Source organism: Annulohypoxylon maeteangense (genome assembly GCF_022496945.1).
Source record: "Annulohypoxylon maeteangense strain CBS 123835 unplaced genomic scaffold GGS22scaffold_2, whole genome shotgun sequence".
Lineage (NCBI taxonomy): Eukaryota > Fungi > Ascomycota > Sordariomycetes > Xylariales > Hypoxylaceae > Annulohypoxylon > Annulohypoxylon maeteangense.
In genome coordinates, this window is record NW_025953249.1 from 2,223,325 (window position 1) to 2,251,018 (window position 27,694).

Genomic DNA, 27,694 nt, shown 5'->3' on the forward strand with positions numbered 1-27,694 from the left:
CAACGCATAGGAAATTTCAGCAGGTCTTTCTCCAACTGTGCTAAACATGAAAATATTTGGTGGTTGTTGTGTTGTCCGACCCATCCGGATCCAGGAATAGGGAATGATGTTGTTAACAGGGTTGACGGGATGGCGGACCGCAGAGCCTAGCCATCCCCAGACCAAGAGTATCCCCCGCCAATCAGCTCCGTCAGTTCAACCCCAGAATGCAACCCCAGACCATTGCAGTGCTGCCAAAGCGCATGAGTGTGCCACTTTAGACATCCGAGGGCTCTCTGTCGGCCTTGTTCCTGGGAGCTTGTCAATCATCTAAGAAATCAGCCACGGAGGGACTTGATCCCTAGAGACCCGACAAGGCTGAAAGGATCCGATGGTTAGTCGCCGCCAAGTGCGTCCTCATAACCTCCCCGATTGAGCGTCGTACCGCAGCGTGCATTCCCCGGGAGAAGTCCTCGTGCAATAGAGACAGCGCATTGCAAGCATAGCCGAGAATGTTAGACAGGCACCCTTCTGCAAGTGCCTGCACCTGTTCCCAGATACGCGAACAGGCCGGCCCAGACAACGGGTAGATATGACATCGTAGAATTTGATGCTTCAATGAAAGCGTGGAGGTGGCGGACTGCCGAGTCCAGGACGGAGCATGGGATCGTTGTCGTCGTGGGGCCCCCAAAGCATTCGGACCGGACATGTCGTCCATGGAATTCGATACTTTTGCGTCATTCCCGATCAATTCTGTCAGCCATTCAAGAATGTTCGCCTCCGGACCTCAGCCTCCTTAATAATTTCGGCAGCTAGGGAAAGGCTTGGGGCCAGTATAGCCATCCTCTCGATGTCCATAATTACGTCATTGATGATTTGATCAATAACCTCACGGTGAGGGACGAGCGTTAACAGGATATTAGATAGAGAAGGTGACATGGTAGCACCCATAACCAATAACGTCTGCGAGACAATAGAGAGCGCGCCTTGCCAGAGGTAGGGCATATGGCCGGCGTGACTACGGCCAAATCGTTAGATTGGGTCATGATTTGAAGAGCCGGTAACAAGGCATGAGGCTAGAGAAATTGACCAATCATTGAAGGAGAATTTTACTTACTGTGCAGATATGTGCTCCAATTGCCTGATTGAGGCTTCGAGGCATTTGTGACAGCTCTCCCGCACTGAGGGGTCCAATACGGCCTGTTCGTTATCCAACACCGCCAAGATATACGGACGGTAGATAATGGTTCGGCAAGCAAAGAAACGTAATCGTAGCACCGTTTGCACCGGGTCCGGTAGAGTCGTACGGGTGAACGGGAACTGGAGGGCCAACGGGAGGCTTTCGTACCATTGCGTGAGCTGAAAGTCCAGCTCTGCCACAACAGGCTCGAGACTGGTGGTTGAGGCCATAGAATCCTTCGAGTAAATAAGTTGGCTGACTCGATTAAGGAGTCTCCTTAACGCAATCTCTGCCAAGAAGTACCAGAGATCGTCTCGACCAACTGCTTCCGATTCTTCTCCTTGAAACCCACCAGGAAGACCGACGCCTTCTTCAAATTGAACTACCCCGGAATGAGGAAGATCGAGCTCTGCAAGAAGATCGCTTTCGAAAAGGAGAGCGTTCCAGTAAATTCGTTCCAGTAGTTCTCTCTGGTCATCCGGTACTCGAGTTGGCGTCATAAGTAAGAGTTGCAGTTTGCTGCTTACGGTACATAGCAAATTCCAGGCTTCTAATGGCCTTACTAGATAAAAAAGGTATGCTGCAGCTAGTAGATGGCACTGTGCGGCCAATACGCTGTTAGCGGTCATCATCCCAGGTAAAAGTGACCATGCAGCCGTGAAGTACTGTAGGCCAGGAGGGTCCTCCTGGGGTACGATCCTCGATATACTGCCACGCAAGCTTGCTTGACCCAAAGAAAGTACCAGTAACACGATACAGCTCTCCGGACCCTCGCGAAATCCAGTCGACAGTGCCGTTCGATAGTGGCTCCTCCAGGTGAAAGGGTTGACGCAAGCATACCATACGTTCACCCTCTCAAAATAGGCCTCGATGTAAGCGTTAGTGTTCGATAGATCGACACAAGGTGTTTTCGCTAGTGAGTGAAGAGGCTCACGTGCCATCTCGAGCTGCAGAATGATTTGCGGATCGTATGGACGTCCGATCAAATCCCGAATTAATGGCCATTGAAGTAGATGTAGTGCTGCGTTGGTGTGTACTTTGGGCATCGTGGATATGTTGGTTCCTTGGGGATGGCTCGTCCATGTTCCTAGGCCGCCGCTTGGTATTATGGAGACAAAACTCCCAGACGAGTTCTGAATCATAACGTTTTCACCACTAAGAGCGGTGCCATTACTTATGGGTGGAGAATCGTGTCCGATCTGTATGGCGTTCGGGTGACCGTTTGCCAAATTAATTTGAAGAAGACTCTCAATTCGATTCAATCGCTCAAGAATGAGCTTGTCGCCAGCGTCAAGCTTGATCCCGGGCTCTCGATATATGCACTCAGCTCCCAGCTCGGTACAGAGCTTACACTTCGGTTTAGTACCATCGCATCTTGACTTTCGCGAGCGACAGACTTCGCACTACAGATTTTGAATCAGAATCTCACTCAAATTACAAGAATTCGTTCCCAACCTACCGCAATGGTGGCCCGTCTTCGGGGGTAGTCGACAGTTGCATCTGTGTTCCGCCTCTTTAGCGGGTTTACTCCTTCGTCGCTCGGTGCTTTCGACATGCCATTGGTAGTTGGCTCGGTACGGATTTCAGACGTCTGTGAAAGATTTCGGGCCTTCTGTGCCGAGCCTAATATTCCCTCACGGCTGAAACTTGCGGTGCGTTGAGCCTTGAGGGCTGTCGGAGATTTTAGTGTTGTGCCGTTAGTGACCGGGTTAAGCTGCGGCGAAGGGACCTCGATTGAGAAAGTCTCTCTCGAAGCCAAGGGAAATGGCCGTCCCGAATTACTCGCTGCGCCGGCGGAAAGAGGTGAGTCTCCCGTGGACGACGGCGACATCTTCCAAACCAATGGGTCACCGGGCACCTCAACGGGCGAAAACAACCACAGACGGTCTCGCTTATGTATTAGACGATATGCCTTGCTACGTTTTCGTACGAAGCCGTGTAACCGGGACCAGGAGAAGCATACGACTTCGGCGAGGAAGTATTTACCCAGGACGCCGTGCAGGGACAAAGGTTCGGACAAAAAATGATGAGAGGGTATCCCGAACTGCAAGGCACGGGAACGAGCTTATCATGTATTAAGACAGGAAACCGTAGGAAATATGGGAAGATTTGACGGTTATGTCTTCCCTCCACATGGTAGGTACACACCTGCAGAAGCGGCGCAGAATCGTTGAGCCCCTAGTATTTAATCCTAGCTCGCCTAGAGGGGGGGACCAGCCAGCCGTAAACCCCAGAAAATTCCTACCTATAGCGGTTTAGGCGCAGTGTCGTCAAAAGGTACCCAGTACAGCAATTGAGCGGGACGTTGCAACGAGACAAGGGTTCCATCCCTACCCGGTCACGTCCACCCTTGATTGGAGCCCATTTTCTGGAAGCTTGCGGTACGCATAGTACAGTATTGTACGCAAATTGATCGTTCGCCCGTCCAGAACTCATCAACCAACCGGTTTTCAGGATATCCATCTTCCGTATGAACTAGTATGAACAGGTTCTTATGGTGATACAAGTTCGTAATGCCTCGTGCGAACAGGCAAGCCCTGGCAGCGGGAATCATGCATCGTACATCCACCCTTTGCCATGCCCTCATGCCCTACACTATGCAGGAAGACCGAAAGAGGATGGGAAAGATGGGGTTTTTACCACGGGTGATACTTAACACCTGTGACTTGATATCGGCCAAAGCGCTGATATCAACGGGGTTTGGAAAGCATGGAACTGAAAATAAGCAGATCCTCAAATTCTCGAATCCTCGCATGTAGGACTATAATTACCTAGGTATACCGCGGTCTAATATTTCAGCCCAGTGCATTGGCTATGGCCAGGATCTTTCCATGAATAGTATAAAACATGGGACGATTCGAAAATCGGTATAGACTTTTCGAGATAGATCACCGATCGTGGTAAATCTCGAAAGTATCTTTGTAGAGGCGGCTCTAGCATTATACCTACTAGGTAAGTATACTAGAGGCCTTCAGATTAAGGCGGATGAGTCCACTATACCTAGGACCTAGTAGGCTTTAACTCACAACCCGACGAATGAGAAAATAATTATAGGCAAGGTACAAAAGTACGTAGGATGCAATTTTGGAGATGGGATCTGGGGTCCTGCGGGTTGCGACAAGGACCCGGATGAAAGGGAATATGAAAATTTCCGTAGTTTAGGTGGGATTTACGATAGCAATTGACGATGGGACGGCACGAAGATTGTGGTGAGGTTCGAAGATTTTCATGAATTTCGTGGATTTCATGGATTTGAACAGGGGAAGAATCTCAAAGCGGGCAAGGGCACAGCTGCTATTAGCTAATTCAGGTCCACAGTTGCCACAATTGGAGGCTACACACGCCCGACAAACTGACAAGCTAGCGGTTGCTTAACTCCTAGCTCCTGCCCTAGAGCTCCCATACTAAAAAGTTCGGTTAGTTTTTAGCGCTACTAGCCCTACCAAGTAGGTAGCCAGAGGAAGAAGCTGCGATTGGAACGGAAGCAATCGCTAGACACCAACCGTTTTATCTCATACTTCTTAAGTTACGTAGGGAAATACTGGTTATGCAAGAAATCGTGTAGGCGCTTATATTTTAAAGCTATTGACTACCCCCAAGAGGTTAAGGAAAGCTAACACGTACCTCCGAGGTAGGAAAGCAAGTCAGGTCTGGACGCATCTTTTGTCACGATGGATATTCTTTTTTCTGATATCTAGTACGCACAGGAGCCTTTAGGTGTCCGTATCAAGCCTAAGTACCCCTCGCGGGTACTCCAAATAGCACAGGTTATGTGCTGTAATTATCTGCATGGGGTACACGAAATCGGCTCAGACCCTTAATCGTCTGATTTGGAGTGCCGCACGCCACTGCGGAGATACTTTAGATAGAGTGTTACAAGTCATATTCTTATAGGTACCGAGGTAAGACTTGAGTCGATAACCCTTGTCATCCCCATCTTCCTACAGCCCAGGATTCGGCACACGAGTATGCGAGATACATGCAGTCACAGTCAGTACAGCGTACATTGCATGCATACCAGGTAAGTTACCTATTTAACAGCCCACTCTACAAACACAAAACTCATATTTCGAAGCCGTTAAATGATTTGTATTTCTTTATATGCCTTCAATACAAGCTGATATCTGATGACAAAGGCTAGGACGACTCTATCAAAGTCTAGCTATTAGTCTACACTAACCACTTTGAGCAAATTTGCTCCCAGTTTCAGTCAATCTTCACGTTACTCGGCCGAGCTATCAAATTAAACTCGGTTTCCCCACTTCCCCAAAGAGTCACGACCTCTAAGGGTATTCTGATGCGTGTTCCTAAAGGGGATTTGACGCATCTCATGTGCTATACTAAACGATACTGGGCTATAATATACCTATCTACTATACTATATCCAACTACGAGCCCAGGAATCCCCCAAGGACAAGTCAACCTCCGAAATGATCTTACCTACCTCCTCTTGTAATGGGTGACCCATCATTGGATATCGATGTCGTGGCCAAACCATCAGTCAGGCTTCAGCATTCATCAACTTATTAATCTACCTGGCCACACGTGAAAGATGCTCCAACTTATATATAATGACTTGACCAAAGGCCTTGGTCGTCATTTAGCGATTTGCTTACATCGTATCGCTTAAGTCACGAGAGCCGGTTTACCACCGTTGTTCTGCGACATCAATATAAAAGCGGATGACTATCTCTATTAGTGAAGGTAGCTGACCTTCCTTTCTGGAAAGCCCTTCTGTACTTTTACGGCCGACAGCCTGGGGTGCCGTACCTCTTCGCTGTCGTTCCGCTAGCGCAGCATGAACAGGACGATCCCTTCTCGCTACCAGGCAACCCTTCGCCCTATATCCTCTAGACGGGGAAGTTTGCGAGGCTGACCTTGGAAGACTTTTCCCCCATACAGGACAAGTTCATCTAAACAGTGGACCGTACTTTTCAGGCAAACCGCGGATTGGCGCGGATTGACGCGGATTACTACGGCAAGAGTGAAGATCTAGCAGTGTTCTGGAAAACTCAAGACATGAGATCGATTTCCTACCTAGCGCTAACAATTAAGAGCTCAAAGCTTACTTATTTAGTTATGTTCCAAGGCTTGGTGCGTGGGGTGGCCGTTTCGTCGGCTGTTGGTGTCGACGGTGACTTGCATGATGAGAGCCTTCCAACGGCCCGAATACTTGAGTGATGGTGGAAGTACGGAAGTGATGAAAACGTGGCAACCTTGCGAAAACCACGGCACGGAGTTCAATTCCTAGAGGGCATTATCCTTACACTTAATCATCATCTATAAGATCGGACTAGGTTTAGCATCGACTAAAAGTCGTCCGAACAAAGTAGATCATATTCTGTGGGGAAGGATGTCTCAAACACGTCGGCTTTTCCCGTACCTAAGTTGAGAAGTCCGGTTTGAGATTTTAAGATTACCGGTACCTACCTACAGGTATAGTATCCTCACATTAATCAGATATTACCATGATTATTATTACCTCCTACTAAGATTCAGCTTCAAATATTCAGCCAACACACCCTCCGTCCTTCCAAGCACTTGTCATCTTTAGTCATATGATGATGAAGAGGGTCTCGTGGCATGAGAGAATAATCCAAGACGGCCTTATTCAATGCGTACGTACTTAGTATACCGTCGCACCATCTCGTTACAATAAGAAATGCTAACTAGACCTTGAACCTCATCAGGGTACCTTTCGGAAATCTCCTTATTGACAGTGAAGTAGATCATATGGGGGTAGTATCAGTACTATTCTATCGCTCCCGCAGTGGAACTTTTACCTTAGTCACGCGCCTAAGACAGATAATTTCAGTTTAAAGATATTACGAGGAGTTTTGAATTATTCCCACAGCCCCGGTCAGCCGGTAGTGACGGTTACTACCTCTGTATGTACGCATGTAGCATTGTATGTCTTCTCTCATTTCTCACTTCCTCATACTAAGTCAACTTCTTGTCCTTGATGCCAAGACACATACTAATCTGCCAGAGTGGACATTTGGTTGCACTCATAACGTGGCCGGCCTATGGCGAAACTCGTACGAGCTTCTCCAATATATGTTAGAGCTTACGATAACTTTAATGCTTCCCCATGCTCATTAGTTTACTAAACCTGCCCAGCCGCTCGGAGTCATTCCGCTGCCGGCAGACTTCGCTATAGACTCCAACGACGTCGGCTCCTACGTTCCCGGCCTACCTTCTGACAGGGGATAACTAGCAGGTAACCTTGCAATGCCGCATTCAACAAACTCATGTATGGCATCGTAAAAAATGTCACATCCTCTCTGATGATCGACCTACCAGATCTCCTATGCATCTACTCAGCCTGCCCGGACTCTCGCTAGCCCACGCTTGCCTCGCTGCCAGCCCGCAGACCCCGCATGCACTAGTCACAGACTCTATGACATGGGCAAACTCGGTTCGGGGTAGTATTTCTTAGATTTTAGAATAGGGATAGACCCTCTCTCTCAGCCAGCCTACCTATGAGGCTATGTCCCACGAGTATGTCTATCTTGGTTCCACCAACCAGCTCCAAGAGCAAGGCTTGATACAAAAAAAATAAGAAAGAATAAGAGAACCACGATCGCGATACCTACCGTCTCCGACATATGCAAAGAATGACGCGCAACAGATGAAAAAGAAAAAACGAGAGGCCGTGCGCTTTTTGGGCAGAGACTACTAAACGAATGCAACGTCGGTATCATGCCTCACATTCAACAAAATTCTTCGAATACAAAATACAGGATCGAAGTCTAGACGTACAACTCACTCGCAATCCGAGCCGTATTGGCTTAATCATCGAGCCTAAAACGGCATTCCGTACATCCAGATCGAGCACTTACCCCCCTTCTTGACCTACCTGAGACATATGTAAGTGTGTGCTACATATTCCTTGCCCTGTCGAAAAAAAAAAGCAAACGGTTACGTCGTACCAACCGGCTACAGACCTACATGTCAAGCTTTTCTGGTACCGTTACCGAGCGCCGCAGTCAGCCATCTCGACGTGTGACCAGGTCACTAGTTCGGTGTGGACCAAGCTGTAAGTCATACAGGATGTGCACTTCATGCGATGTTAATATATTACGCGAATCCCAAATTTCCTGGTTGAGCTCCATCGCGAGAAGGATGATGTTCTTCGACGGAGGGTGCTACGCAATCGTGACCCTGATGTATCCAAGCAGTCTGCCAGCGCCCCGTCGATCTCCCGTATCCTGTTCCAGAAACGGGCTTGCCAAGAATCTCCGTCGTTATCTTGTTACCGTAAGGAGATTGTTTATGATGAGGTCGACGGCACGGATGACGAATCTTCGTGAACATCTTCGCCCCTGATCAACGATTTTCCATACGTAGGACACATTAGCTTGACTCTATTGCCAGGTATCTCAGTACATACCTATTACCTACCTCATATCCAGAGTGACACTATTCCGCAGCAGCTACCCCATTTCTAGGTAGCCAGACCAGGCACTGTATCCCGGAAGACGAGTACTGTGTTTCTATTTTCGTCCCCGAGAAAAAAGTAAATCTCACCAGTGGCAACTTGGTTAATTAACCTACATACCGCCAAACCCATCCCGTCCTGGCTTACCAAACTTGAGAAGGCTTACTTACGTGTCTGGGTATATTAAAATCCCCCTTCCCCCGCACCGCAGAATTTCTCCTCCCAATCTATATCGTGCGAGCCACCCAGCACTGGCTCGAACCCCGCAGGAGGCTCCAACACATGTTCGCGTCTTCCCCCCTCGGGCTCGTGAATGAGGCTCCGGACGGTTTGGAGCGCTTTCAGGGGGTCCGCTCAGCGAAGTTACCACATGACCTTAAACTAGGTATATCTTATCATGCACGGTTTTATTATACATACATGGTTAACTAATCTTATACATATATGTATTGCTACCGTTCGTATTGGCCAACCATTGGCCACTCAGGTTTGCTTCACGATGTACGTACATGTAGGTTTACGAGGACGAAAGCGGTCCACAAAAAGGGGGCTAGTTGCTTCTAATAAGTCGTACGACGTATATACAACCAGGTATGTATGTTATTTAAACACGCAATCTAATGTTGCACTTTGGACTTATAGGCGGTACTATAATCCTCGCGGAAGATGGCTGCGGTCAGCTCGCCTTCGATATCCGCATACGCGACGTAGTCCTCGAGCTTGCCCGTCTTGACATCGCGTTTGATGATGACGACGCGGCTGTCCGCTTGCAGCGCCACGGCTACCAGGTTACCTTCCGCATTAACGGAGAAGTGCCGAGGCCCGCTACCGCCAGCAGCGAACTCTTGGACTTTGGTTAATTTACCGGTGGCATGGTCGATAGAAAACTGCGACGTTCGTGAGTCAGTAACTAATCTACATGTGCGGAAAAATGTTGGTCTCGTGAACTCACGAGACCTTAGCCAAGAAATAAGAGAGAGAGAGAAAAAGCACGTGAAAGAAATCGAGAGTAAGCGGTTTTGAAATACAGGTAGATTAGTACTCACAGTTATCAGTGGGTCTGAGGCAATATCCGTGCTGTTGTTAGGATCGAAGTTCGTGATATTGAACGAATTCTCCCAGCGAGATGACGCGATCAAGAAATTTCCATCAGGCTTCATAATCATATAACGTTAGCCGAGGTTCTAAATACTAATATATCTCGAGTTACACTCACCGATACGACAATTTCAGCAGCGCCTGTCCCTTTCGGCAGAGTTTTATTCTCGCCGTGGGTAGGAATGTAGAACAACTCGTTAAAGCTCAAAGTCTTGTTCTTATTGTAGACGGTCTCGTAGCCGGTGATTGCGTTTGTCAGCTCGGAGATGAGGTAGAAGTACGTCTTCTTCGGGGTGACTAAGAATGTACCGTGTCTCGGACCAGACCCGGGCCGCACAGTAAGGGGCGCGATAGGGGTCAACCCAAGAGTTTTAGCATCGGCTTGATAGATACGCACTTCGTCGGCCCCCAGGTCTGGTACCAGCACATATGAGGCGGTAGGATCTAATATCGCTTCGTGCGGGTGCGGCGCCTCTTGACGTTCAGCGTCAGGGCCAGGTGCCGTGAGAGTATATGTCTCATTCTGCACCAGAGTGAGGTTGCCCTCGGGGGTGAACCCAACGGCACTGACGCTAGAACCGGAACTGGACAGTTTGGTCAGTGATGACGGAAACCATTTTATCTAGACGGCGCCCATGATTTGATATTGTAGGTGATGCCAAGACATAGGAGTGGACTGCGAACCACCGAACGTGTTCGCCGCACGCGGAGGAGACGGGAGAGGGTTGGCTTACTAGTGTGCTATAGCCAGTCCGTGCCCACCAACACCGAACTCAGCTATGCTAACGGGGCCTTGTATCACCTCGAGCTTGTTCAGTGTGGTGAGTGTGCCGTCATTGTTGGTGAAAAAGGATGTCACGCCTCCATAAGGGTCGTTCAATCCTTCGTCTAGACAGAAGAGGAAGTTTTTGGAATAGTCCAACGTTAGCCACGACGGATTTGGACCACAGCCGGTCGAATTGGAGATGGCTGCGAGGGTGGCAGCAGTGCCGTCAACGCAGTCATCGTCAGGCAAGGTTAGACGCAGCGTCGTGACGGTACCAGCATATGAAGCTACATAAAGGAGGGTAGCGGATGCCGAACTAACTAATCCAAGGGACAGCAGCCCTGCGGGGAAGATACCTTTCCACATGGTTGGATGCTTCGACTTGTCGATCGACTGACTGTCACTGAACCGAGTCAACTGACGGGTGAGGATAAGGAAGGCGAGCAGAAAAGTCACCCCAACGCATCCTCTTAAGCTAACTCTACGCGCTCTCGCAATAACAACATGCCCAGGCTTTGTCATCTTGAATTACGTCCGCCTCCCCCTCCGGAGACGCACTATGTTCGCTATCCTCAACTAGCACTCCGCCGTCATCACTATCCCCCGCCTCTTTTTCTCTGTTGGGTTTAACCGGAGGGTCCTTGCACTGAATCCTAGTACGGAACTGCATAAAATCCGGAAAAATTGTGGAAGCCGGCCGAATCTAAGAGCAAGGGGGTCGGGAGACCGATGATGCAAAAGGGGGCCATCTCAATAGAGATCCTTATGTGAAGGTCCTTTGGTTACAAACACGACAACTTTTTAGTCCGCTGCAGGGGTATGGGGCAAGAAATTGGAGGAAACGGGCGTGAAGAGGGCATGGCGAGGAGACCTTCACGTCAAGCTCCAATAAGCAAAGTCGAAGAGGTTGGAGTAAAATCTAGGCTAGTAGCACACGGGAGATAGCGTAGCAATGCGGAGGAAAAATGGTGGAGAAGAGACGGGGCAAATCATTAGTGACCTGAACTAGACTTTGAAGATTTCTGGTACAGTCGGACAGGGGTACCTTTTTCTGTCTTGCTGGGTTCGATCATCATGCCTCTTCGTCTCAACTTTCGTCTCTTTCTGGGGTGAGTGGAGGATCTACGAGATCCTCAAACGTCAGTTATAACTTATTAAGATTCGACTATAACTCAGACCTTCCACTTACGTTCAGAAAAATATTCCACCGGCGGATAGGATGGATAGAATTTTCCCCTTACAACACGTCGTATAATTATCGTAGCCGGAGAAGAAAGGGACCGAGGACTAGGGGTTCGGAGGGGTGTCATCGCCCTGAAAGTTAATTAATCGTGTCGCATCGCTAAGTCCCGAACGCGGAGATCACTTGAGCTGTTCATGATGTGACTATAGCGCTCAAGTCAGGTTGTATGCTTCCACATTCGACCAGCGCTTACACCGTGTTAGGTATCCCGCCGCAATTGGTTAGACATTTACTACCAGGTAGTTATTATCATCTCTCAGTAGGTAACTTGCTATGCCGTGTCTAAATTATAGACTACCCCTGCGTTGCTCACAGAGATACTCGCAGGCTAGCAGGGTCGCAGAAGGGTTACCTGCTGCAAGCAAGTCAGCGTAGTCACAATTGCAACCCTGACGTAGTAGTAAAAGACGGGAAGAGTCCTTGTTTCTAATCACTGCCCCAACCTGGTAATCAATGGACGAGAAGAGTTATGACCAAGTCCAAATATGGTCGAAATCGTCTCTGTTGCTTGCAGAAAAAGGACAAGAGCACCAATCGCTTCTATCTATGCTAGATGTATTATTCTCCGTGGGTGTCGGGCTTCGAGTCGACGGAGAAATATTCCTATGTAGACTAGTATCTAACATCTCAGGACAGCCATCACGGTTCAAAAGCCTAAACGATCCGATACCCGAGTTCCGCTGCCACCACCGTCAGCTGTAATCATAGTGAATTCGCCGACAGCATGGATAACGATGCTAAGACAAAAACCTTAGCTTCCATATGACCAAGTTTCTATGGGGACACCTATTACACTTCCGTTTACGCCAAGACATATAGCAATTCCGCCAAGTGACCGAGTCGAAGAGCTTATATGTCCTAGGCGCATCGTGTAATTGTGTTTACGTGTACTTATACATACTGCCGGAACATAGCTACTAGGTGCGCGGGCAATAAGGGAGGATTAAAGATTTGGAAGCATGTAGCCAAGAGATAGTCCACATGGTTGCCAGCTATTTCCAAGTAACAATCTCTTTCGATCGCCAAATAACCTACAGTAATGTGATGTTACCGTGTAACATTCTCATTCTGCTGTCCACGTCAACCTCGTTTTTTATTATTCATAAAATAACTATAATTCGAGTATAACAACTCATTAGCTGTATTAGTATAGAATTGGTGTGGAAATAGATACAGCAAGGATGAAACCTTAAATAAATCAATTCCCGTAATAAGGAGTTTGACAGTGTTACCTCACCTCGTGGCCGAAGACAAAAGGAAAGGGGCTAAACGCAGCGGTTAGAGAAGCCTCGTGCCATCTTGAAACAATGACAACTACTCAAGCAATGTTACTTCGGATGTTGATTTGGAACCGCATCCACGACGCATATCTGATTTTGATGCATATGAACTTTAGCGACTGGAATCATAAAGATTTCTGATTGAATATTATATTCATTATTTTAAGGCAACTTTGGCCATGTGATCTTGCCCATCGTAACGCGAATATAACTTCAACCTGTTAAGCGTCGCCTCAAAGCAAACCGAGTAGAATTGGCATTAGCAACCAAACCGAGCTCAACCCCCATGCCGAGAATTGTATCTCGCTAGCTAATCCAGATAAATATTTTTTTGGTCAATCAATAAGCAATCCGATCATCGAGCCCTTTTCCTTGAATAGGCGTAGTCGGTGTTGCGAGATCTAAAACCATAGATTTAACCGCGTAGAGTCACCAATGCTCGGGGTAATATGCAAATCGGCTCTATGCAAGCTGGATTTTAGCGAACTGCAATGTTGTTCAAGGCGTCGTCAGTGTGGAAATATGTAGTAATGCCCGAGGATAGCATAAAATTTCCAATTTTGTCATTCACGCCATAATTTGCTCCGGCCAGCTGTTGAAACGCGTTCGTGATTTTCCTAGGAATTTCCGCCTTCTTTCTATCGATCCGTTTAAGCATCCCATGTGGGCTTATCAACCAATGGCGAAATTTGAACACGACTTCGCGTGCAGGTCGATATCAACTGCGCTCTAGTAGATCCCGAGTCAACATCGTTATCTTCATTTCCCGTCGAATGGTTGTTTTTCTTTTCCTGTTACTCGCCATGCTTCCCGTCCGTATATCATAAGATGATCCGAATAGGGTATTTGTGACAGTAATAGGCTTCACGCGTGTAAGTTTCTGTCAGGTTCTCCTTCAAAATAATAGGAAAATCGACCTGTCGTTTAACCCAACAAGCTAACCATAGGTTCAGGCCAACTTCCCCAGAGGAGTGGTCTATCTCCCAAGCGAGCATTCACTGGTGCCAGAACTTTAAGCTTCCGTCGCTTTTCGTCAACATCGGCGACGTATACGTAACCCATAACATTAGAATCGCGGATCGTGTCTGCCGGGTCGTGGATCGATGCGTAGACAACTGAAAGGAGGCAGTTTTGCATCATGAGCGACGGCTCAACCTTCTCCAGCATCGTATCATTGTAGATTTCATCTTCATGTGCTGTTGAGGGGGATGCTATATATTTGTTAGCATGATTACTCATAGTATAATTAGTAGCACGGAGTATATCCATACATTCAACAACTCTCCAGACTGACAAAGCCGAGAAGTCGACTTGTTGTGTAAATGGGCTCAACGTAGTATTCACATTGCCGAAAAAGTATTCCCTAATGGCTGTTTCACGGACCTGCTGCAGAAATCCCGCATCCCTTTCAACGACGCCCCCTGACTTATCTAGGCTAACCACAGTGATGGGTTCATCCAGTGTAGTTTTCTGCCCAGCAAACCTCTTCTGTATCTCGCTACCCATACGCTCCGAGCCTACTACGATCACGATGTTGACCGAAAACTCGGATACTATATGGGCTATGTGGTCGTAGCCCCCCTTAGAAGCGTTGATTCCACCCGTATCGATCAGCAGGCCGGCTGTCTTTACATCGGGATCCTCCGCGAGCCGGGAGGTTACCGCCACAGCTAGCCTACTTATTACTCTCTTATAGAGTCTCATGTTTTCTTCGGGTTGCCCTAAACCGTAGTTATACGCGATCGGAAGCTTGACTGGTATGGCACTTGGCCCGCTGCTTGGCGTGCTGCCCCATTCCGTTGTGATGTCGATGATAGTCGCGAAGACGGCAGCGCTTAGCGAACCTGGTAATGCGAGCATACCCTCACGACAATCCGTATTTACAACGAGAGGTTGACGACCCATGCGTGTTGCCCACCCTGTGAGCATTTTGACCAAGCTTGTCTTCCCGGCGTTCGGCGGCCCGACGACCAAGACTCGTGGCCCCATTTGTCCTGCTTTCTCTGCGGCACTGCGAATGGCTTCGAGTTTGAAATGCAAATTCAGGTAGCTGACCATGGGTGTCTCGTCTGCTGTCGGCTCTGACGTATATGCATCGTAGCTTCCGGAAGGGCAAATTATTTCGAGAGCACACCCATGCCACGTATTTATCTTCGACTTTGTCGCCGTAAAAGTGTACGGCGTATTTGGGGCGAGTTCGGTGCCATCCTTCTCGGCAGTTCCTGAAATTAACTTGATATCTAAAGTGGAGCCATGAGGAACTTCGAATCTGTATTCCCAGAAAGGTTGGAGAGTCTCGATAGTAGTTGGTGTTACGGCGGCAGCAGATGAGGTAGTCGGGTCCGCCTGTTCGAAGATTAGCTACGTAGTCAATCAAAGTGAATTAAAGAATAATATGCGCACGACTGATGGTATTTCTCCTAATCCCGGGATTGACATATTCGCATTGGTCCGATCTCAATTTAACAAGAAAGGTGTCTAGGGAAATGAAGCATATCGAAAATGTTGATTCCCAGAATGTTGACAAGTGAGGAAAAATAAACTCCAAGCTACAGAGCTCAGGTTAGGACTAAATGCTATGTAAAGTGGGTCTAACCGTTCTAAGCTTCTAACATAGTTCTTTGCAGCTTCTATGGCGGGGTAAAACTACGCGTACCTGAGGAGAAGCTATGCAGGTACTTGACGAGACGTGGGGTAATTACTTCAACATTGAAACCAATAAGTCCATAGATCTGGTAGTTACAAACCATTATATACCTAGTACTCTACTGGATAGAGGTAAGCATCGGCTGGGGAATGCCCTATTATGCCTTATTTTTCTCTGATATAGGATACCTGAAGTAAATCTATGTCATCACATTCCACTAATCATTATCATTAAGTGTATAATAAAGCAACTTTAGATATGGATATAAATTTCATTATCGTAAATAAGAATCCTACGAGGAGTGGTCCTCTATGATGGATGTCAAAGGCTGGAGTAATAGTAAGGGTATCTTTTGAGAGACATCTTCCACCGGACGCCGGTTTACTCTTCTTCTGTCCATCCAATGACCCGTGCCATCGAATGGGCTATGCATATGCTGTGTATTTTCCGGACCGCCCACACGGCTCTATTCCGGATTTTGATCCCATCTTACCCGAGTCTATGATTCCGATATATCTTTGAAGATCTTTGTGAGACTCTTAACGCCAAGGAGCACATTTTCGTCCGGTCCCTGGCCCGGCTCCCATGTCGCATGTGCGAAGTCGATAAATCTCAAGGAATATATCTTTGGGAGACTTGACTCCTCGTCCGAGTCATCCTCTAGTCCGTCAAAGTCTTCCAGCGCCGTGGGCTCAACGAGGTCTTCTTCGTTCATGCCAATGCCACTATCCACTCTAAGGTTAGAGACAGGGCCTCGAGTGGCACCTCTTTTACTTTCTGCTGATATAGTAGAATCAGCCTTCCATTCTTCGATGGCTGCTCTCAGTGCTTCGCCGTCACCCTCGAAAACGAAGAGCAAGCTAGAAGAGTACATCCGACTTTCCTCGTTTTCGAGAACCTCTTGTACTCTTCGAAGATCTTCCGCAAATAGTCCGGCCACAGTCTTGCCAAGCTCCTCATCGATGCCAGCAGCCTCATTAAAAATGAACTTTTTAAATGAGTCGACTATGTTGGCCTCGTTCACCGTATATCTTCCCCAGTCCTTGTCGAAAATCTTGAATCCTTCATTATCCAACTCAGACTCGTCTGTGGATCCGTTGTATACTCGCATTCCTGCCACGCGAAACCCAAATTTCTTATGAGTTGTTTCTTTGGTGATTTTATCGAACCGTGCCTTCTTCTCTAATGGCGCGTCGTCAGCCCATAGCCGAACTCCTAACTTCGCGTCCATAATATTAGGCTTCTTGAAGCCGAAAGAGGCGTTTTCTAGCACCACCGCCTGGTCCGTCGCAATCTTTCGCGCTTTGTTAGGAATCCATTTATCATTATCGGGTTTAATTTGTTTTTGAACGGGCGTTTCGGCTACTGGTGTGCGATCCGCAAGGTGTAAATGCGATTGGATTTCCTCTTTCATGGAAAAGGGGATATCTGCATGTTCAACGAGGTTCGGTATTTGCGCGTGTATCGACGCCTGATCGGTGGAATTGCTGAGGGATAAAGTGCCTATGTACATAGGCATAAGTTCTGCAAAATCGGGATGCAGTGCGTGCGCTGATTCGTAGAATTCGACTTCGGACTGCGTACACGGCTTGATAAAAAGCTCTCCATCAGCGTCGCACATGGTTCCAGCACTGTCAATAAACGTATATTAGTATAACCAGGCACGATAAAAGGGATAGGAAGTGAAGCGTACTGTCCAGCGACTGCGTAATTGTAATCTTTTAGGTCATCCCGTTTAGGTAGTTCCCGTTCCTTACTTCCGCCATTTTTGATAGTATCTCGAGAAACCAACATCTTCTCTTGTGTTGGTGATAATAGCCAGTACGTCTATTCGTTCTGCATGCTACCAATAAATTTAAGTTCTTCTGCTCCGAAGTTTTATAGTGGATGGATGCAGGACAAAGACCGACAGCTGGCCTGGGTGGTTGGTAGATGTATGAATGAATTGGGTGTTAAAAATTGACAATGAGGTAGCTTGAACAAAGTATTGTGGAAAAAGGGAGATCTGTATTGTTTACTGATGGTAGCAAGATGAGCTTATGTTACATGATCCGCATGAATGTTCACGTGTATTGTTGGAAGTTTGATTCACGGGGTCGTGAAAGTAAGAGATTCAGGAAGGTTAATATTCCATGTGGGACAAACAGGACAAGCCGTTACAAAGGACTGCAAGGAGTGGAAGGATTAAAGTTAAAGGTGCCCGAAATGGTAATTTCCAAGGGTCCCTGAAATCGAAGGTCCGCCAGGGATCCGCTTAGATCAAGGCCGCGCCTGCTTTATTATTTTAGTGCACGTCAGCTCTGCACAATAGATACATCCAGATTCTAGGGCTGTCAGTAGGTACACCTAAGTAGAAATATAGAAATCTGAAAACATCCATGGATACGATGAAATAAGTTACACCTACTAACTGTTGCATAACATACTACCTAGTAGGTAGCATGGTATAACATGATGAAGCGCGGCTGGGCCACGGCAAAGAGGGCAAAAAACATATGCAGTATTGCGTAAGTCTCAGCCAAACATTCGACCGCAGCAATGACCCAGGTGCGGCAAGATCTTTTAAGCTGCACGACTTAGGGAAATGCGTTTGAAACCTAGAACATCGTAACCAATGAGAGCACGAACTATCAGCTCTGCCCTAAACGGATGGGACGGAATATCCACTATTTTCAGTGGCGGGAAGGCACTTCGCCAGAAAGATAGGGATGGATTAATGGTTGAATTTGTGCTCTGCTGAATATTACTGGCTCAGCCACATCTGTCAATAGTTATAGTTATGTACCTATGTACCTGGTAAGTACCCAAATACCAATAATCCAGTCTGCCTCGGACGCCATTTGCCGCAATCACTTGACTCATTCCGGAAACTTGGGGCGCGGGCAGGGCAAACTTCAGCCAACTACCCCATCTAGTTGGCCGCAGCTATCACCGGGTACGTGAAAGATCACCTGGAGACCTGCGTATTCACCTGGTGCACCCATGTCTTACTTAAGTATTCTTATGGAAAGATTGCGAATAACCGGGCAGTGTTAGCGACCGAAGATTAATCAGATTCGAATTCGGAATCTCAGTTACTAAATAGACGACTGAGAAGACTTATCATCAGCTGAACCACAAGTTTCCCCCCTTCCGAGTTCCAAGGTGCGTGAGACGGACGGCTGCAGGGAATCTGCAAGGTGAGTATCATCTCATCATATAATCACATTCAGCTGCGAATGATTTTTTTTCTTCAAAAAACGACATTAATAAACATATTTTAAAAGGGTTAAGAATAATTCTTCGTTCCTAATTCCACAGGCTAACAAGGTCAGGTTTTTTTTTCTTAAATGTCTTGTTCACATCAATGTTCTTACTGATATTTAAACTTCATGTGTTAGGCAGTGAACGTTACAACGGAAGCTGCTATGCAGACGGTAACGGTTGGCGACTTGCGTTTGTCTAGGTAGTTACGACCTATGCCAAAAGTATGCTTTAAAGGGTGTTTGTCATATGTGTCACTTTTAGATGTGTCAGTGGATACTAGGTATTCTACTTATAATGAAGTAATTCAAACATGGTGATAATATCCATATTCATTCTCAAAATAGTGGCTAATGGAGGAAACCATCTTAACCTTATTAAGATCCCTCACAATCAGAACACCTACCTGGCATCTCTGGATCTACTAACCGTCACACATCCTGTAAACCAGCTATATTCTAGCTCCTACTGAACGTCTAATTATTGAGGTTAGCATAGGCTTCTACCCAAATAATCAAGCATTGACACCGACACATCTAATGCCCTGATAACATTATCATCCGATTTCCTTACCTCATAGCTCGGTCGGTACGTTATATCCCTTGCAAACTTCTATCAAATATTTAATTTTTCCCGCCTACCTTCCTAAAGGTATCTAGGATAATAGAAAGAACATTCAGCAACCCAAAAAGGTACGCGTAGATACGTGGTGGCTACTACCCAGGTAGGGCACCAGCACCGGCACCTCCTTCCTTACACTAACTCACGCATGCCTTATGCTTATGCACCTCAGCCTCACATCACCTACTTGTCACTGCCCGCTTTCTTTACCTTTTCCGCAACTTTTCCACACTTTTCTAGAACATCGGCCCGGGTCTGTAGCTACTAACACATATTCAGCCCTAGTTTGATACTTACGGCATGAATATGGCAGATCTGCCCAAAGATTCGCCTGTCGAATCAACGGAAGGACCTATTATGGCGGAAGACACATCTCCGCAGACTAACGACATCGACATTGCCACGGCCACGGACGAATCAAGTAGCGGTCAGTCTGACACGAACCAAGATAAGGGAACAGTTATCGGAGTAGAGGCCGATATTTCCCAGCCTAATCGTGAGGATGAAAATGGAGCCGAGCTTGAGAATGAGAATGCCGAACCCGGCTATGACGGAGAGGCTATCAATGGTACCCCCAGTAACGCTCCCAATGACACCCCTACTTCCGATGGTGACAAGGCTAGCGTCGCTATCGACATAAGAGCTCACCCAGATGCCGAGTCCGAGACGAAGAAGAAGAAACGAAAGTCTAAGAACAAGAAACATGGAGCAGCTGCCCGCAAGGGTGTTACCGGCTTCGAAGGTAGATCATTCGTATAACCATGTAGAACAAATTACGTACGACTAACACGAACTAGAATTCTATGCTGACGCTCCTATAACCCCTGCCGAAGCAACCCAGGAGAAGAATGAGATCTATAGCGAGTGAGTTTACTAACCGCGAGGCTAATTATTTCATGCTGACTGACAGTTGTACAGATCACGACCGTTTTCCGAGTACGAAACCTAAACATTACCTTTATAAGTTGACACATAATTTTGATAGCTGATAGCTAACCAAATACAGACGTATCGAGCAATGCCTTCAGCGCTACCGAGCCAGCCGCCGATTGGACAGCGAACGCACTATGCTGTTCAACAAGTACCTATGGCTTGGTGGCATTGATGCATCTCCACGCCAGTTCACCGGTTTTGCCGAAGATCGTGAGGCTCTAGCTGAGGCAGATGCGGATTCTATTCGCCAGATGACTGCAACTGACTTCGTTGGTACTGGCGGTAGTCGATTTTATAACCCTGTCGAGCCTCAAGACTGGACTGTTGACTTCCATGGCATCGTCAGGGGATTCCTGTAAGCTGTTGTGGAATTAGTTATGAAACATTTGTGCTAATAGACAATAGATCTCGAGTCGTTCCGAGCTTGTACCTGTACGACGAGACGGCGAACAAACTAGCCGCAAACCTTGTCAAGAACTTCCTCAATTACATCTTGATGCACGACGTCTGTCCCGAGTATAACGATGACATCGGACGCGCCAAAGCACTCTGCGATTTTGCCCCTATCGAGTTACGCATGATGCACGAGCTGCTTCAGGAAATGCCAGGCAATTTCAACACTATTTGCAAAGAGCTCTTCTGCGATGGGGAGGTGTACAAGTCCCAGGGAGAGATTACGGGGGAACTCTATGATAAAGTAGTCTCATTCCGCGTCACGGTCCTGACTTCAGCTCAAGGATGGATCCAGCAGCGCCTTATGCGTTCAAGCGACCCTACTACTACTCATGTGATCAGCGAGACAGAAGAGACGTACATCGTATATGCTATACACATTCCTCACCCGAGCGGCTACTCGATTGTAGAAGAAGAACTTGAGGCTGCCGGTCACAAGGGCAAGGGTGTGCCGTGTGGCCTACTCCAGTTGAAGAAGTCCATCATCGACCACGGCTACAACAACATACTTCGATCCGGACAATTCAAGATCAGAAACCAGGGGTATCAAGAGTTTCTCCTCGAGGAGAAATTACTCAAAAAGCTGAGCAAGGACATGAAGATTCGGGCAATTGTGTGTGAACTTGACATCGGTCTTCGCTTCATCAAGGAGATCAAGGACATCCGCGTCTCGTGGGATCTTTTCCTCCCACAGATGCTGATGGAGGGTTGGAAGGACCCCGTCCCCAACGAGCGACCTCCTCCGTCAGTCTCTCATCCCGATGCCGAAGAGAAGGTCATGGCCACCGAATTCGCAGTGGATGAACCAAAGTCGTGATGGCAAGCTTACTATGCCGGTGGGAGAAATGAGATTTGGTACCAGAATTTGGATCGGTGCCAATATCTCTATATGAGTCTTGAGTTACTGTGCGATTTTATGACGCTTTCGATTTCGGCGTCTGGGGGTGGAATGGTAACCTGGATCGTGATGCTTGCTTCGAGATACCCATTGCTATACCCATTAAGATAGCTAGCCGCAAGGCAAATGAATGAGATGAATTTACGGCCTTAAAAATCGTATGGGCTTTATGGCTAACTTGTGTAGTTTTCTTCTCTGGGGCAAGGGCTAGGGCTTTCTATCTTGTAAATCCGATCCTCCGACTTTACTGGGCATGAGGTATGGATGTGCACCGCTATCACCACTCGCGTGACACTTAAGAGATTCTAACGACTTGGCGGATGCGAAGGTTATGAAAGTCCTGGATTTCGGTGTCCTTGACCTCTTGGTGCCGTGGCGCCTAGCGGCCTAGCAAAGACGGGGCGTATCGTGGCATGGGCAAATCTGAGCCGTTTCGCTCCTTGGCACGCTCGCCGCGCCGCGTCGTTACCTAAAAGTAAGCATGGCATATTCTTGGCTTTCTCCTCGCGAGCTGGGCATTATGCCGCGGCGCCCAGCTTCGTCGCTAGGCACCTAGATAGATAGATATGATGATAGCCCGCTTCTGCGGGTTGGTCGCCGCGGATTTGCAAAAAAAAACGTCGGACGGGCGAGTAAGGAGGAGGAATTGGCCAAGTGACTGCCGACGATATATTGAATTTTTCATGCAGGCGACTCGTCTTGGGCAGGCACAGGCGAGGCTACGGACGTGGTGATTAGGGTGACAGCGTGTCGAAGGTCTACTACCCCGGACAGGGCAATTTAACTACAGAGATCTCACTCGACATCCCACCCAAGCCCTTGGCGAGGTTTGGCGGAGGGCCAACTTGTAAGGCAAGAAAGGCAGGACCGCTGGGCATTGGCTTGCCCGTTTTCTCGGCACGGACCGAAGTGGATGGGACAAGCACTTTTTTCTGTTTGCTGGAAGGAAATGAGTCGAGACCGTCCTGCCTCTCCACGCCTTTCTTTTCCCGCCGATCCTATCCTTTCTCCTCCTTCTTTACGCCCTATCCGTCGCCCGGCTGTACAGTTCACCCCTTGTATTAATGTTAGCACGAAATCGATTTTATACTTCATCAAGGCCTGTTAAAGAAGTATCTCGCCAGGTTTCAACCTTAAATAACGTAATGGAATCTTATCCTTAAAACATATAATTTTTTTTATATTATAGCCGATTAGCATTTTACTATTATTATTCGGTATAAAAAAGAATAAAAATCTATACGTTTCAGAAATACGTATTAAAGCCCTGCTCGAGACTTCCATATCCTAGTTCATAACGGTATTTATATTGAAACAAACTAACATTAATACAAGGGGTGAACTGTATTTCCCCCCCATTCTATGTAATTTCTAATCACTACTTACTGACCACTACATAATTGTTTTTTTCTCATAATTCGTCGGTTTGCTTATTACCTATTCGTATCCATTTTGTCGGGCGGTTATTTGTTTGAAACTTGAGATAATATTTCCTGCACTTACATACATACACATATATACATACGTACGTACGTGCTACGTCAAATCGTACTTACTTACATACGCACATACATATCGATATCTCGCATTCGGAAGATCTCGCCCGCAAGCAGAAGCGGATCGATGGATCCCCAGCGACGATCCCGCCCGCCGGCCTCGCCGGCCCCGGGGCATTCCTGGCAGCGTGCCAAAATCCTCCTGCAGTGCGCCTCGCTCGCGTGCTGCGCCATTCTGCTTGGGATCAGCGGCGCGCGGACCTGGGACCACGGCAACGGCGTCGGCATCCTCACGATCCCCATCGCGGTCGTCACGGCCGCTTGGACGCTTGCGGAGCTGTTGACTTTGTTCGTGAGGCGGAAGAGCGCGCCGGGGCGCGGCATACACCCCGGCGCGCATGTCGCTGCGCAGCTCGTTATCTTCCTGGCTTTGATACTGGCGCTTTTCTATAGCTGCGTCTTGTGGAGGAGTGTTCAGCGCAGTGTTGAGCCGTGTAATGAGTGGGAGCGCGACTCGAGTGATCCGGATTGGGCTGTGAGGAATGATGTTGATGCTTGGACTGATGATGGTGGGAGGAGGGTTGAGACGACGGAGTTTTTCTGCCCTGAGAGCTATAAGCAGCTTATCAACGATGCGTCGTATCGCTCGGAGGTGCAGACTCTGATTGCGTTCTCTGTTATGTTATGGTAGGTTTGATTTTTGCTGGTGTGATCCAGTGATGGTGTGTTTGGGGTTGTAGGTTGCTAACGAGAGAGCAGGGCTATACATTTCACGCTTTTCGTGCGTGCGTGCGTCGAGACCCAGCGGAGGAATTCGGACGATTCTGTGGTGACAGTATATCCGCAGCAACTACCAGGATGGCCAGGGCCATACGGAGAAAGGGTAGCACAGAGCCGTCATCGGGAGGGATCAAGGGCGACACAAATGAAGGAGACGAATTACAGATGAAACCGACTCTCATATTCTTGCCGATTTGAATATACCCTTTAATATTTCATCCGCGTGGATGCAATATGCGGCCATACGAATATTACCGAGAGTCCCCTTTACACGGTCTATCCTACCACCAAGGCCATCGATAGGCGTGAGAGCGATGGGTTAGATCTTTGATGGATGGGTAGACGTTTTATACCCCAAGGTGTTTATGATATTATGATATGGATTAGTTGTTCTGTATAGGTATATCGAGGATTATCGGGAATGGTAGGGAAAGGTTGGCTATGAGATACTTCGAAGGCGAATTCTGTTTCCAACTCCCGTCATGGGTAATAGGGAGGTGTCTGAGATATTAAGGGAAAACTTATGTTGTAGGTTATACCCAATAGACACACATAATAAATATGTATTAAATACCCGAGGGCATCTAGACACTGGATTTGGTTATCCACTCGTAGTTTTCGTGGCCGTTTCTTTCTTTCTTTCCTTTCTTCTTTACCGGTTTACTTTAGTTATAATCCCTTTTTTGTCTCGATACTTACCTACCAATGTAGACATTCTTGAGTTTCTTGAGGTCTGTTATTGGGATATATTTAACCAATTTTCTTTTTTATGACGAAATGAATATTTTGATAGATTCCACATCTCCTCGAATAACAAAGAGGCTTGTTTAGTTATGTGGATATAGAGCTTAGCTAAGCCTAAGACATTTGACACGAATCCCTGAATCCGTCGGTGGTACCCAGTAGGTTCGTCATGGTGGGGGCGGGGTTAGTTACTTATCGACTGACTTTCATCCGAGTCTGCGTCGCTGCTATTTCTGTACCTATTCTGTATACATACACGACTTAGCAAACTTAATATACCAGACACTTTCTCCAAGCTATTAAAAACTTGAAATAGAAAGATTGGATTTTGTGGATAGATAAAGTCAAGATGGTAAAGCCTTTCAGTACCTATTACATCCCTAATTACTCTGTACTGACCTTCAACTAGAGCTCTGAAGCAAGACTCTACACTTTCTCGCAGGAGACGAAAGACCACCTACGCAAGTTTCGCTTAACTACTTCGAGAGCTAGTGGACCCCAAGCTGTCATTTGTATGTACGTCTGCCCGTGTAACCCTCTTTGCCTGAAATGGGTTGTATCTATAGAATTCTAGCTGATACGACACAAATCCCAATAGACTACATCGATAAGAAGACGCACGAGATCAAGCAAGATGAGGATAAAATAGTGTATAAATCCCTTGAGGAGATCGCCGACGAACTACCAGACAACTCGCCGCGCTATATTCTATTGAGCTATCCTCTAACTCTTGTATTTCCGCCCACCCCACCCGTTCAAGCTTAAGACATACTGATCGTGCTGCAGCCATCCGGCCGGATGTCCGTCCCCTACGTCCTCCTGTACTACCTTCCCAACACGTGTAATGCCGAAAGCCGTATGACGTACGCGGGCGCGAAGGAGTTGATGAGGAATACGGCCGAGGTTGGTAAGGTTCTTGACATCGAGAATGTCGAGGACCTGGAGGAGATTCCGGGGAAGCTGGGCGCCGAATAGGCTGCCCTTGCGTGGTATATGTATGGATTGGTTACGCCTCGATATTGGAGAAAACCCCCCTTGCGAAATGTAGCGAGATGATTCTAGCTTTATTTGCTATTTTAGTCTTTTCAGTCGTCGGGCATTACCTCGTGTGCTTCGAGACCTATCTCGTTCGCAACACCTCTAACGACACCCTTTAGTGCTTTACAGGCTGGGCTATCGGGATAAGCGTCGAAGAAACTCTCCCCGTAGTCGCACGCCATGCCTATTCTTGGATCTAGCGGTACCTCGCCCAAAAATGGGATACCCATCTCTTTTGCTAGAGCTGCGCCGCCACCCGTTGTAGCTTTGAAAATCTGGCTCTCGTGCGTGCACTTCGGACACACAAAGCCGCTCATATTCTCTACTAGTCCTAATACCCGTATTCCGGCCTTCTTGCAGAAATCGATCTCCTTTCTCACATCGAGAAGAGCGACCTCCTGCGGTGTGGTGACCATTACAGCCCCATCTATACCGCTCTCCTTTAGAAAACTGTTAACACTTAAATGTTCATCGCTCGTACCCGGTGGTGTGTCGACTAATAGGAAGTCCATGTTGCCCCACTCGACCTCTTTTAGGAACTGCTTGATCAGCCCATTCTTCTTAGGACCACGCCATATGACTGCGTCGTCGCGATTAGGTAACATGAATTGTATGCTCATTACGCCTAGGTTGTCGGCGACCCAGACGGGAGACCAGCCGGTGCTGCTTATGTGTATCGTCTCGGACTCGACGCCCATCATCTTAGGTATGCTAGGACCGCAAATATCCGTGTCCATGATACCGATAGTCATATCATCGTTGGTGGCGAAAGCGTGTGCCAGCAGACTCGTAAATGTGCTCTTGCCCACGCCCCCCTTACCTGACAATATGAGGATCTTGTGCTTGACTCCAGATAATCGCTCCGAGATTAGCGGTATATCCGGGTCGGGGCCCTTGGGCGCTGAGGCGCATATGGCTTGGTTCGGGCACCCAGCGCAGGAGTCGGCTTTACCTGCATTTTGTGATTCGGGGCCTGGGCAGTGCTCAGGTTCGGGTGCGACGAGTTGGGGGCGTTCCTTTAGAGGGTTATCGAGGACATCTTGGACGGGCTCGGGCTCTTCCAACGAGGGTGCCATCGTTACGGAATCGTACCTTTGGGTCGATTAAAATTGGGTTGTCGTATTCTCGAATGACGCTGTTTCTTTTTGGCTCAAGTAATTTACCTACAACATGGACGGGTTGCTGATTTAAATGTGTGAGGCTTGCTTAGAAATCGAAAAGAAACGAGAGGATGTACATATGAAGGGAGCCGATGGAAACTCAAGCGCTATCGCTATCGATAATGCACTGTAGTGTGCATTTGGAGCGCTTTCGGATGCTACTTAGTGGGGCAGATTTCTGTAGATCGCCACATGTACTTACATACCCGTCTGCCCGCCTAATGGGATTTTGAATGTACCTATGTACCTCTGTATGTACTTTGACAGATTATGAACATATTCCCTTGAATCGTCTTTTTATAACATCAATATCTGACCTGAAAACTGATATAGTTGTCAAATTGGACTATAGCAATCTTCGATAAAGGAAAATCTGCGTACAATCAATATTACAGGTAATTCTCATGTGTAGTGTTCATATAGAGCTTGAGTACGATTTTGCAGCGATATACATCAGTACCCTTGGATTGGATATCTACTAGGTAATTTTTGGGTTATTTTATCTCCCCAGGAATTTGAAGTATTAGCCAACCTTACCTAGTACTTCTTTTTAATTAAAATTCAAGGTTTCTTTTCCTTTCTTTAGATAAAGTGAATTGAGAAAAAGCATCAACAAAGTTTGTGTTTATTTGCACTGGTCTGGAATAACACACAATTACTACGTCAGAACAGAGGGGCAGAGGGGCAATTTGTT

General features: G+C 47.4%; 8 protein-coding genes across 8 annotated transcripts; 3 read left to right on the plus strand and 5 right to left on the minus strand.

Moving 5' to 3' along the window:
- Window positions 1-409: 409 nt before the first annotated feature.
- GGS22DRAFT_68535 (uncharacterized protein) lies at window positions 410-3,112 on the minus strand. The gene is made up of 3 exons (XM_047967790.1): window positions 2,619-3,112; window positions 1,097-2,562; window positions 410-997 (listed from the first exon to the last, which is right to left on the minus strand). The coding sequence occupies exons 1-3, from the start codon at window positions 2,988-2,990 to the stop codon at window positions 736-738; spliced, it is 2,100 nt and encodes a 699-aa protein (XP_047823033.1). The 5' UTR covers window positions 2,991-3,112; the 3' UTR covers window positions 410-735.
- Window positions 3,113-8,852: 5,740 nt separating this feature from the next.
- Window positions 8,853-11,227, minus strand: GGS22DRAFT_68591 (putative isomerase YbhE). Its single transcript, XM_047967794.1, has 4 exons — window positions 10,433-11,227; window positions 9,817-10,282; window positions 9,647-9,754; window positions 8,853-9,487 (listed from the first exon to the last, which is right to left on the minus strand). Exons 1-4 carry the CDS (start codon window positions 10,984-10,986, stop codon window positions 9,218-9,220), a joined length of 1,398 nt encoding a protein of 465 aa, XP_047823034.1. The 5' UTR covers window positions 10,987-11,227; the 3' UTR covers window positions 8,853-9,217.
- A 1,894-nt stretch (window positions 11,228-13,121) lies between these two features.
- Window positions 13,122-15,503, minus strand: GGS22DRAFT_153406 (Clp1-domain-containing protein). The gene is made up of 4 exons (XM_047959845.1): window positions 15,391-15,503; window positions 14,259-15,333; window positions 13,941-14,198; window positions 13,122-13,859 (listed from the first exon to the last, which is right to left on the minus strand). Exons 1-4 carry the CDS (start codon window positions 15,424-15,426, stop codon window positions 13,852-13,854), a joined length of 1,377 nt encoding a protein of 458 aa, XP_047823035.1. The 5' UTR covers window positions 15,427-15,503; the 3' UTR covers window positions 13,122-13,851.
- Window positions 15,504-15,885: 382 nt separating this feature from the next.
- GGS22DRAFT_153408 (inositol polyphosphate multikinase) lies at window positions 15,886-18,001 on the minus strand. The gene is made up of 2 exons (XM_047959846.1): window positions 17,328-18,001; window positions 15,886-17,265 (listed from the first exon to the last, which is right to left on the minus strand). Exons 1-2 carry the CDS (start codon window positions 17,426-17,428, stop codon window positions 16,134-16,136), a joined length of 1,233 nt encoding a protein of 410 aa, XP_047823036.1. The 5' UTR covers window positions 17,429-18,001; the 3' UTR covers window positions 15,886-16,133.
- A 1,854-nt stretch (window positions 18,002-19,855) lies between these two features.
- On the plus strand, window positions 19,856-21,701 carry GGS22DRAFT_177760 (Argonaute siRNA chaperone complex subunit Arb1-domain-containing protein; the record flags this gene model as incomplete). Its single annotated transcript, XM_047963534.1, has 5 exons — window positions 19,856-20,240; window positions 20,296-20,362; window positions 20,417-20,434; window positions 20,505-20,786; window positions 20,837-21,701. 5 exons carry the CDS (start codon window positions 19,856-19,858, stop codon window positions 21,699-21,701), a joined length of 1,617 nt encoding a protein of 538 aa, XP_047823037.1.
- Window positions 21,702-23,141: 1,440 nt separating this feature from the next.
- GGS22DRAFT_68634 (uncharacterized protein) lies at window positions 23,142-24,362 on the plus strand. Its single transcript, XM_047967795.1, has 2 exons — window positions 23,142-23,965; window positions 24,038-24,362. The coding sequence occupies exons 1-2, from the start codon at window positions 23,406-23,408 to the stop codon at window positions 24,225-24,227; spliced, it is 750 nt and encodes a 249-aa protein (XP_047823038.1). The 5' UTR covers window positions 23,142-23,405; the 3' UTR covers window positions 24,228-24,362.
- A 648-nt stretch (window positions 24,363-25,010) lies between these two features.
- GGS22DRAFT_68666 (glia maturation factor beta) lies at window positions 25,011-25,832 on the plus strand. Its single transcript, XM_047967797.1, has 4 exons — window positions 25,011-25,154; window positions 25,212-25,314; window positions 25,401-25,534; window positions 25,589-25,832. The coding sequence occupies exons 1-4, from the start codon at window positions 25,152-25,154 to the stop codon at window positions 25,775-25,777; spliced, it is 429 nt and encodes a 142-aa protein (XP_047823039.1). The 5' UTR covers window positions 25,011-25,151; the 3' UTR covers window positions 25,778-25,832.
- On the minus strand, window positions 25,728-27,274 carry GGS22DRAFT_68670 (nucleotide-binding protein). The gene has a single exon (XM_047967798.1). The coding sequence runs from the start codon at window positions 26,914-26,916 to the stop codon at window positions 25,888-25,890; it is 1,029 nt and encodes a 342-aa protein (XP_047823040.1). The 5' UTR covers window positions 26,917-27,274; the 3' UTR covers window positions 25,728-25,887.
- Window positions 27,275-27,694: the final 420 nt, after the last annotated feature.

Coding starts and splice junctions, on each gene's coding strand:
- GGS22DRAFT_68535 (XM_047967790.1), bottom strand. CDS start 2,990: ATGTCGCCGTCGTCCACGGGAGACTCACCTCTTTCCGCCGGCGCAGCG. Junction 2,563..2,618: donor GAAGACGGGCCACCATTGCG/GTAGGTTGGGAA, acceptor CAAAATCTGTAG/TGCGAAGTCTGTCGCTCGCG. Junction 998..1,096: donor TTGGAGCACATATCTGCACA/GTAAGTAAAATT, acceptor ATTTGGCCGTAG/TCACGCCGGCCATATGCCCT.
- GGS22DRAFT_68591 (XM_047967794.1), bottom strand. CDS start 10,986: ATGACAAAGCCTGGGCATGTTGTTATTGCGAGAGCGCGTAGAGTTAGC. Junction 9,755..9,816: donor CTGCTGAAATTGTCGTATCG/GTGAGTGTAACT, acceptor ATGATTATGAAG/CCTGATGGAAATTTCTTGAT. Junction 9,488..9,646: donor CCTCAGACCCACTGATAACT/GTGAGTACTAAT, acceptor CGAACGTCGCAG/TTTTCTATCGACCATGCCAC.
- GGS22DRAFT_153406 (XM_047959845.1), bottom strand. CDS start 15,426: ATGTCAATCCCGGGATTAGGAGAAATACCATCAGTC. Junction 15,334..15,390: donor TAGGAGAAATACCATCAGTC/GTGCGCATATTA, acceptor ATCTTCGAACAG/GCGGACCCGACTACCTCATC. Junction 14,199..14,258: donor AGTCTGGAGAGTTGTTGAAT/GTATGGATATAC, acceptor ACAAATATATAG/CATCCCCCTCAACAGCACAT.
- GGS22DRAFT_153408 (XM_047959846.1), bottom strand. CDS start 17,428: ATGTTGGTTTCTCGAGATACTATCAAAAATGGCGGAAGTAAGGAACGG. Junction 17,266..17,327: donor AATTACGCAGTCGCTGGACA/GTACGCTTCACT, acceptor GTTTATTGACAG/TGCTGGAACCATGTGCGACG.
- GGS22DRAFT_68634 (XM_047967795.1), top strand. CDS start 23,406: ATGGATCCCCAGCGACGATCCCGCCCGCCGGCCTCGCCGGCCCCGGGG. Junction 23,966..24,037: donor GCGTTCTCTGTTATGTTATG/GTAGGTTTGATT, acceptor ACGAGAGAGCAG/GGCTATACATTTCACGCTTT.
- GGS22DRAFT_68666 (XM_047967797.1), top strand. Junction 25,315..25,400: donor TGGACCCCAAGCTGTCATTT/GTATGTACGTCT, acceptor AAATCCCAATAG/ACTACATCGATAAGAAGACG. Junction 25,535..25,588: donor TGAGCTATCCTCTAACTCTT/GTATTTCCGCCC, acceptor ATCGTGCTGCAG/CCATCCGGCCGGATGTCCGT.
- GGS22DRAFT_68670 (XM_047967798.1), bottom strand. CDS start 26,916: ATGGCACCCTCGTTGGAAGAGCCCGAGCCCGTCCAAGATGTCCTCGAT.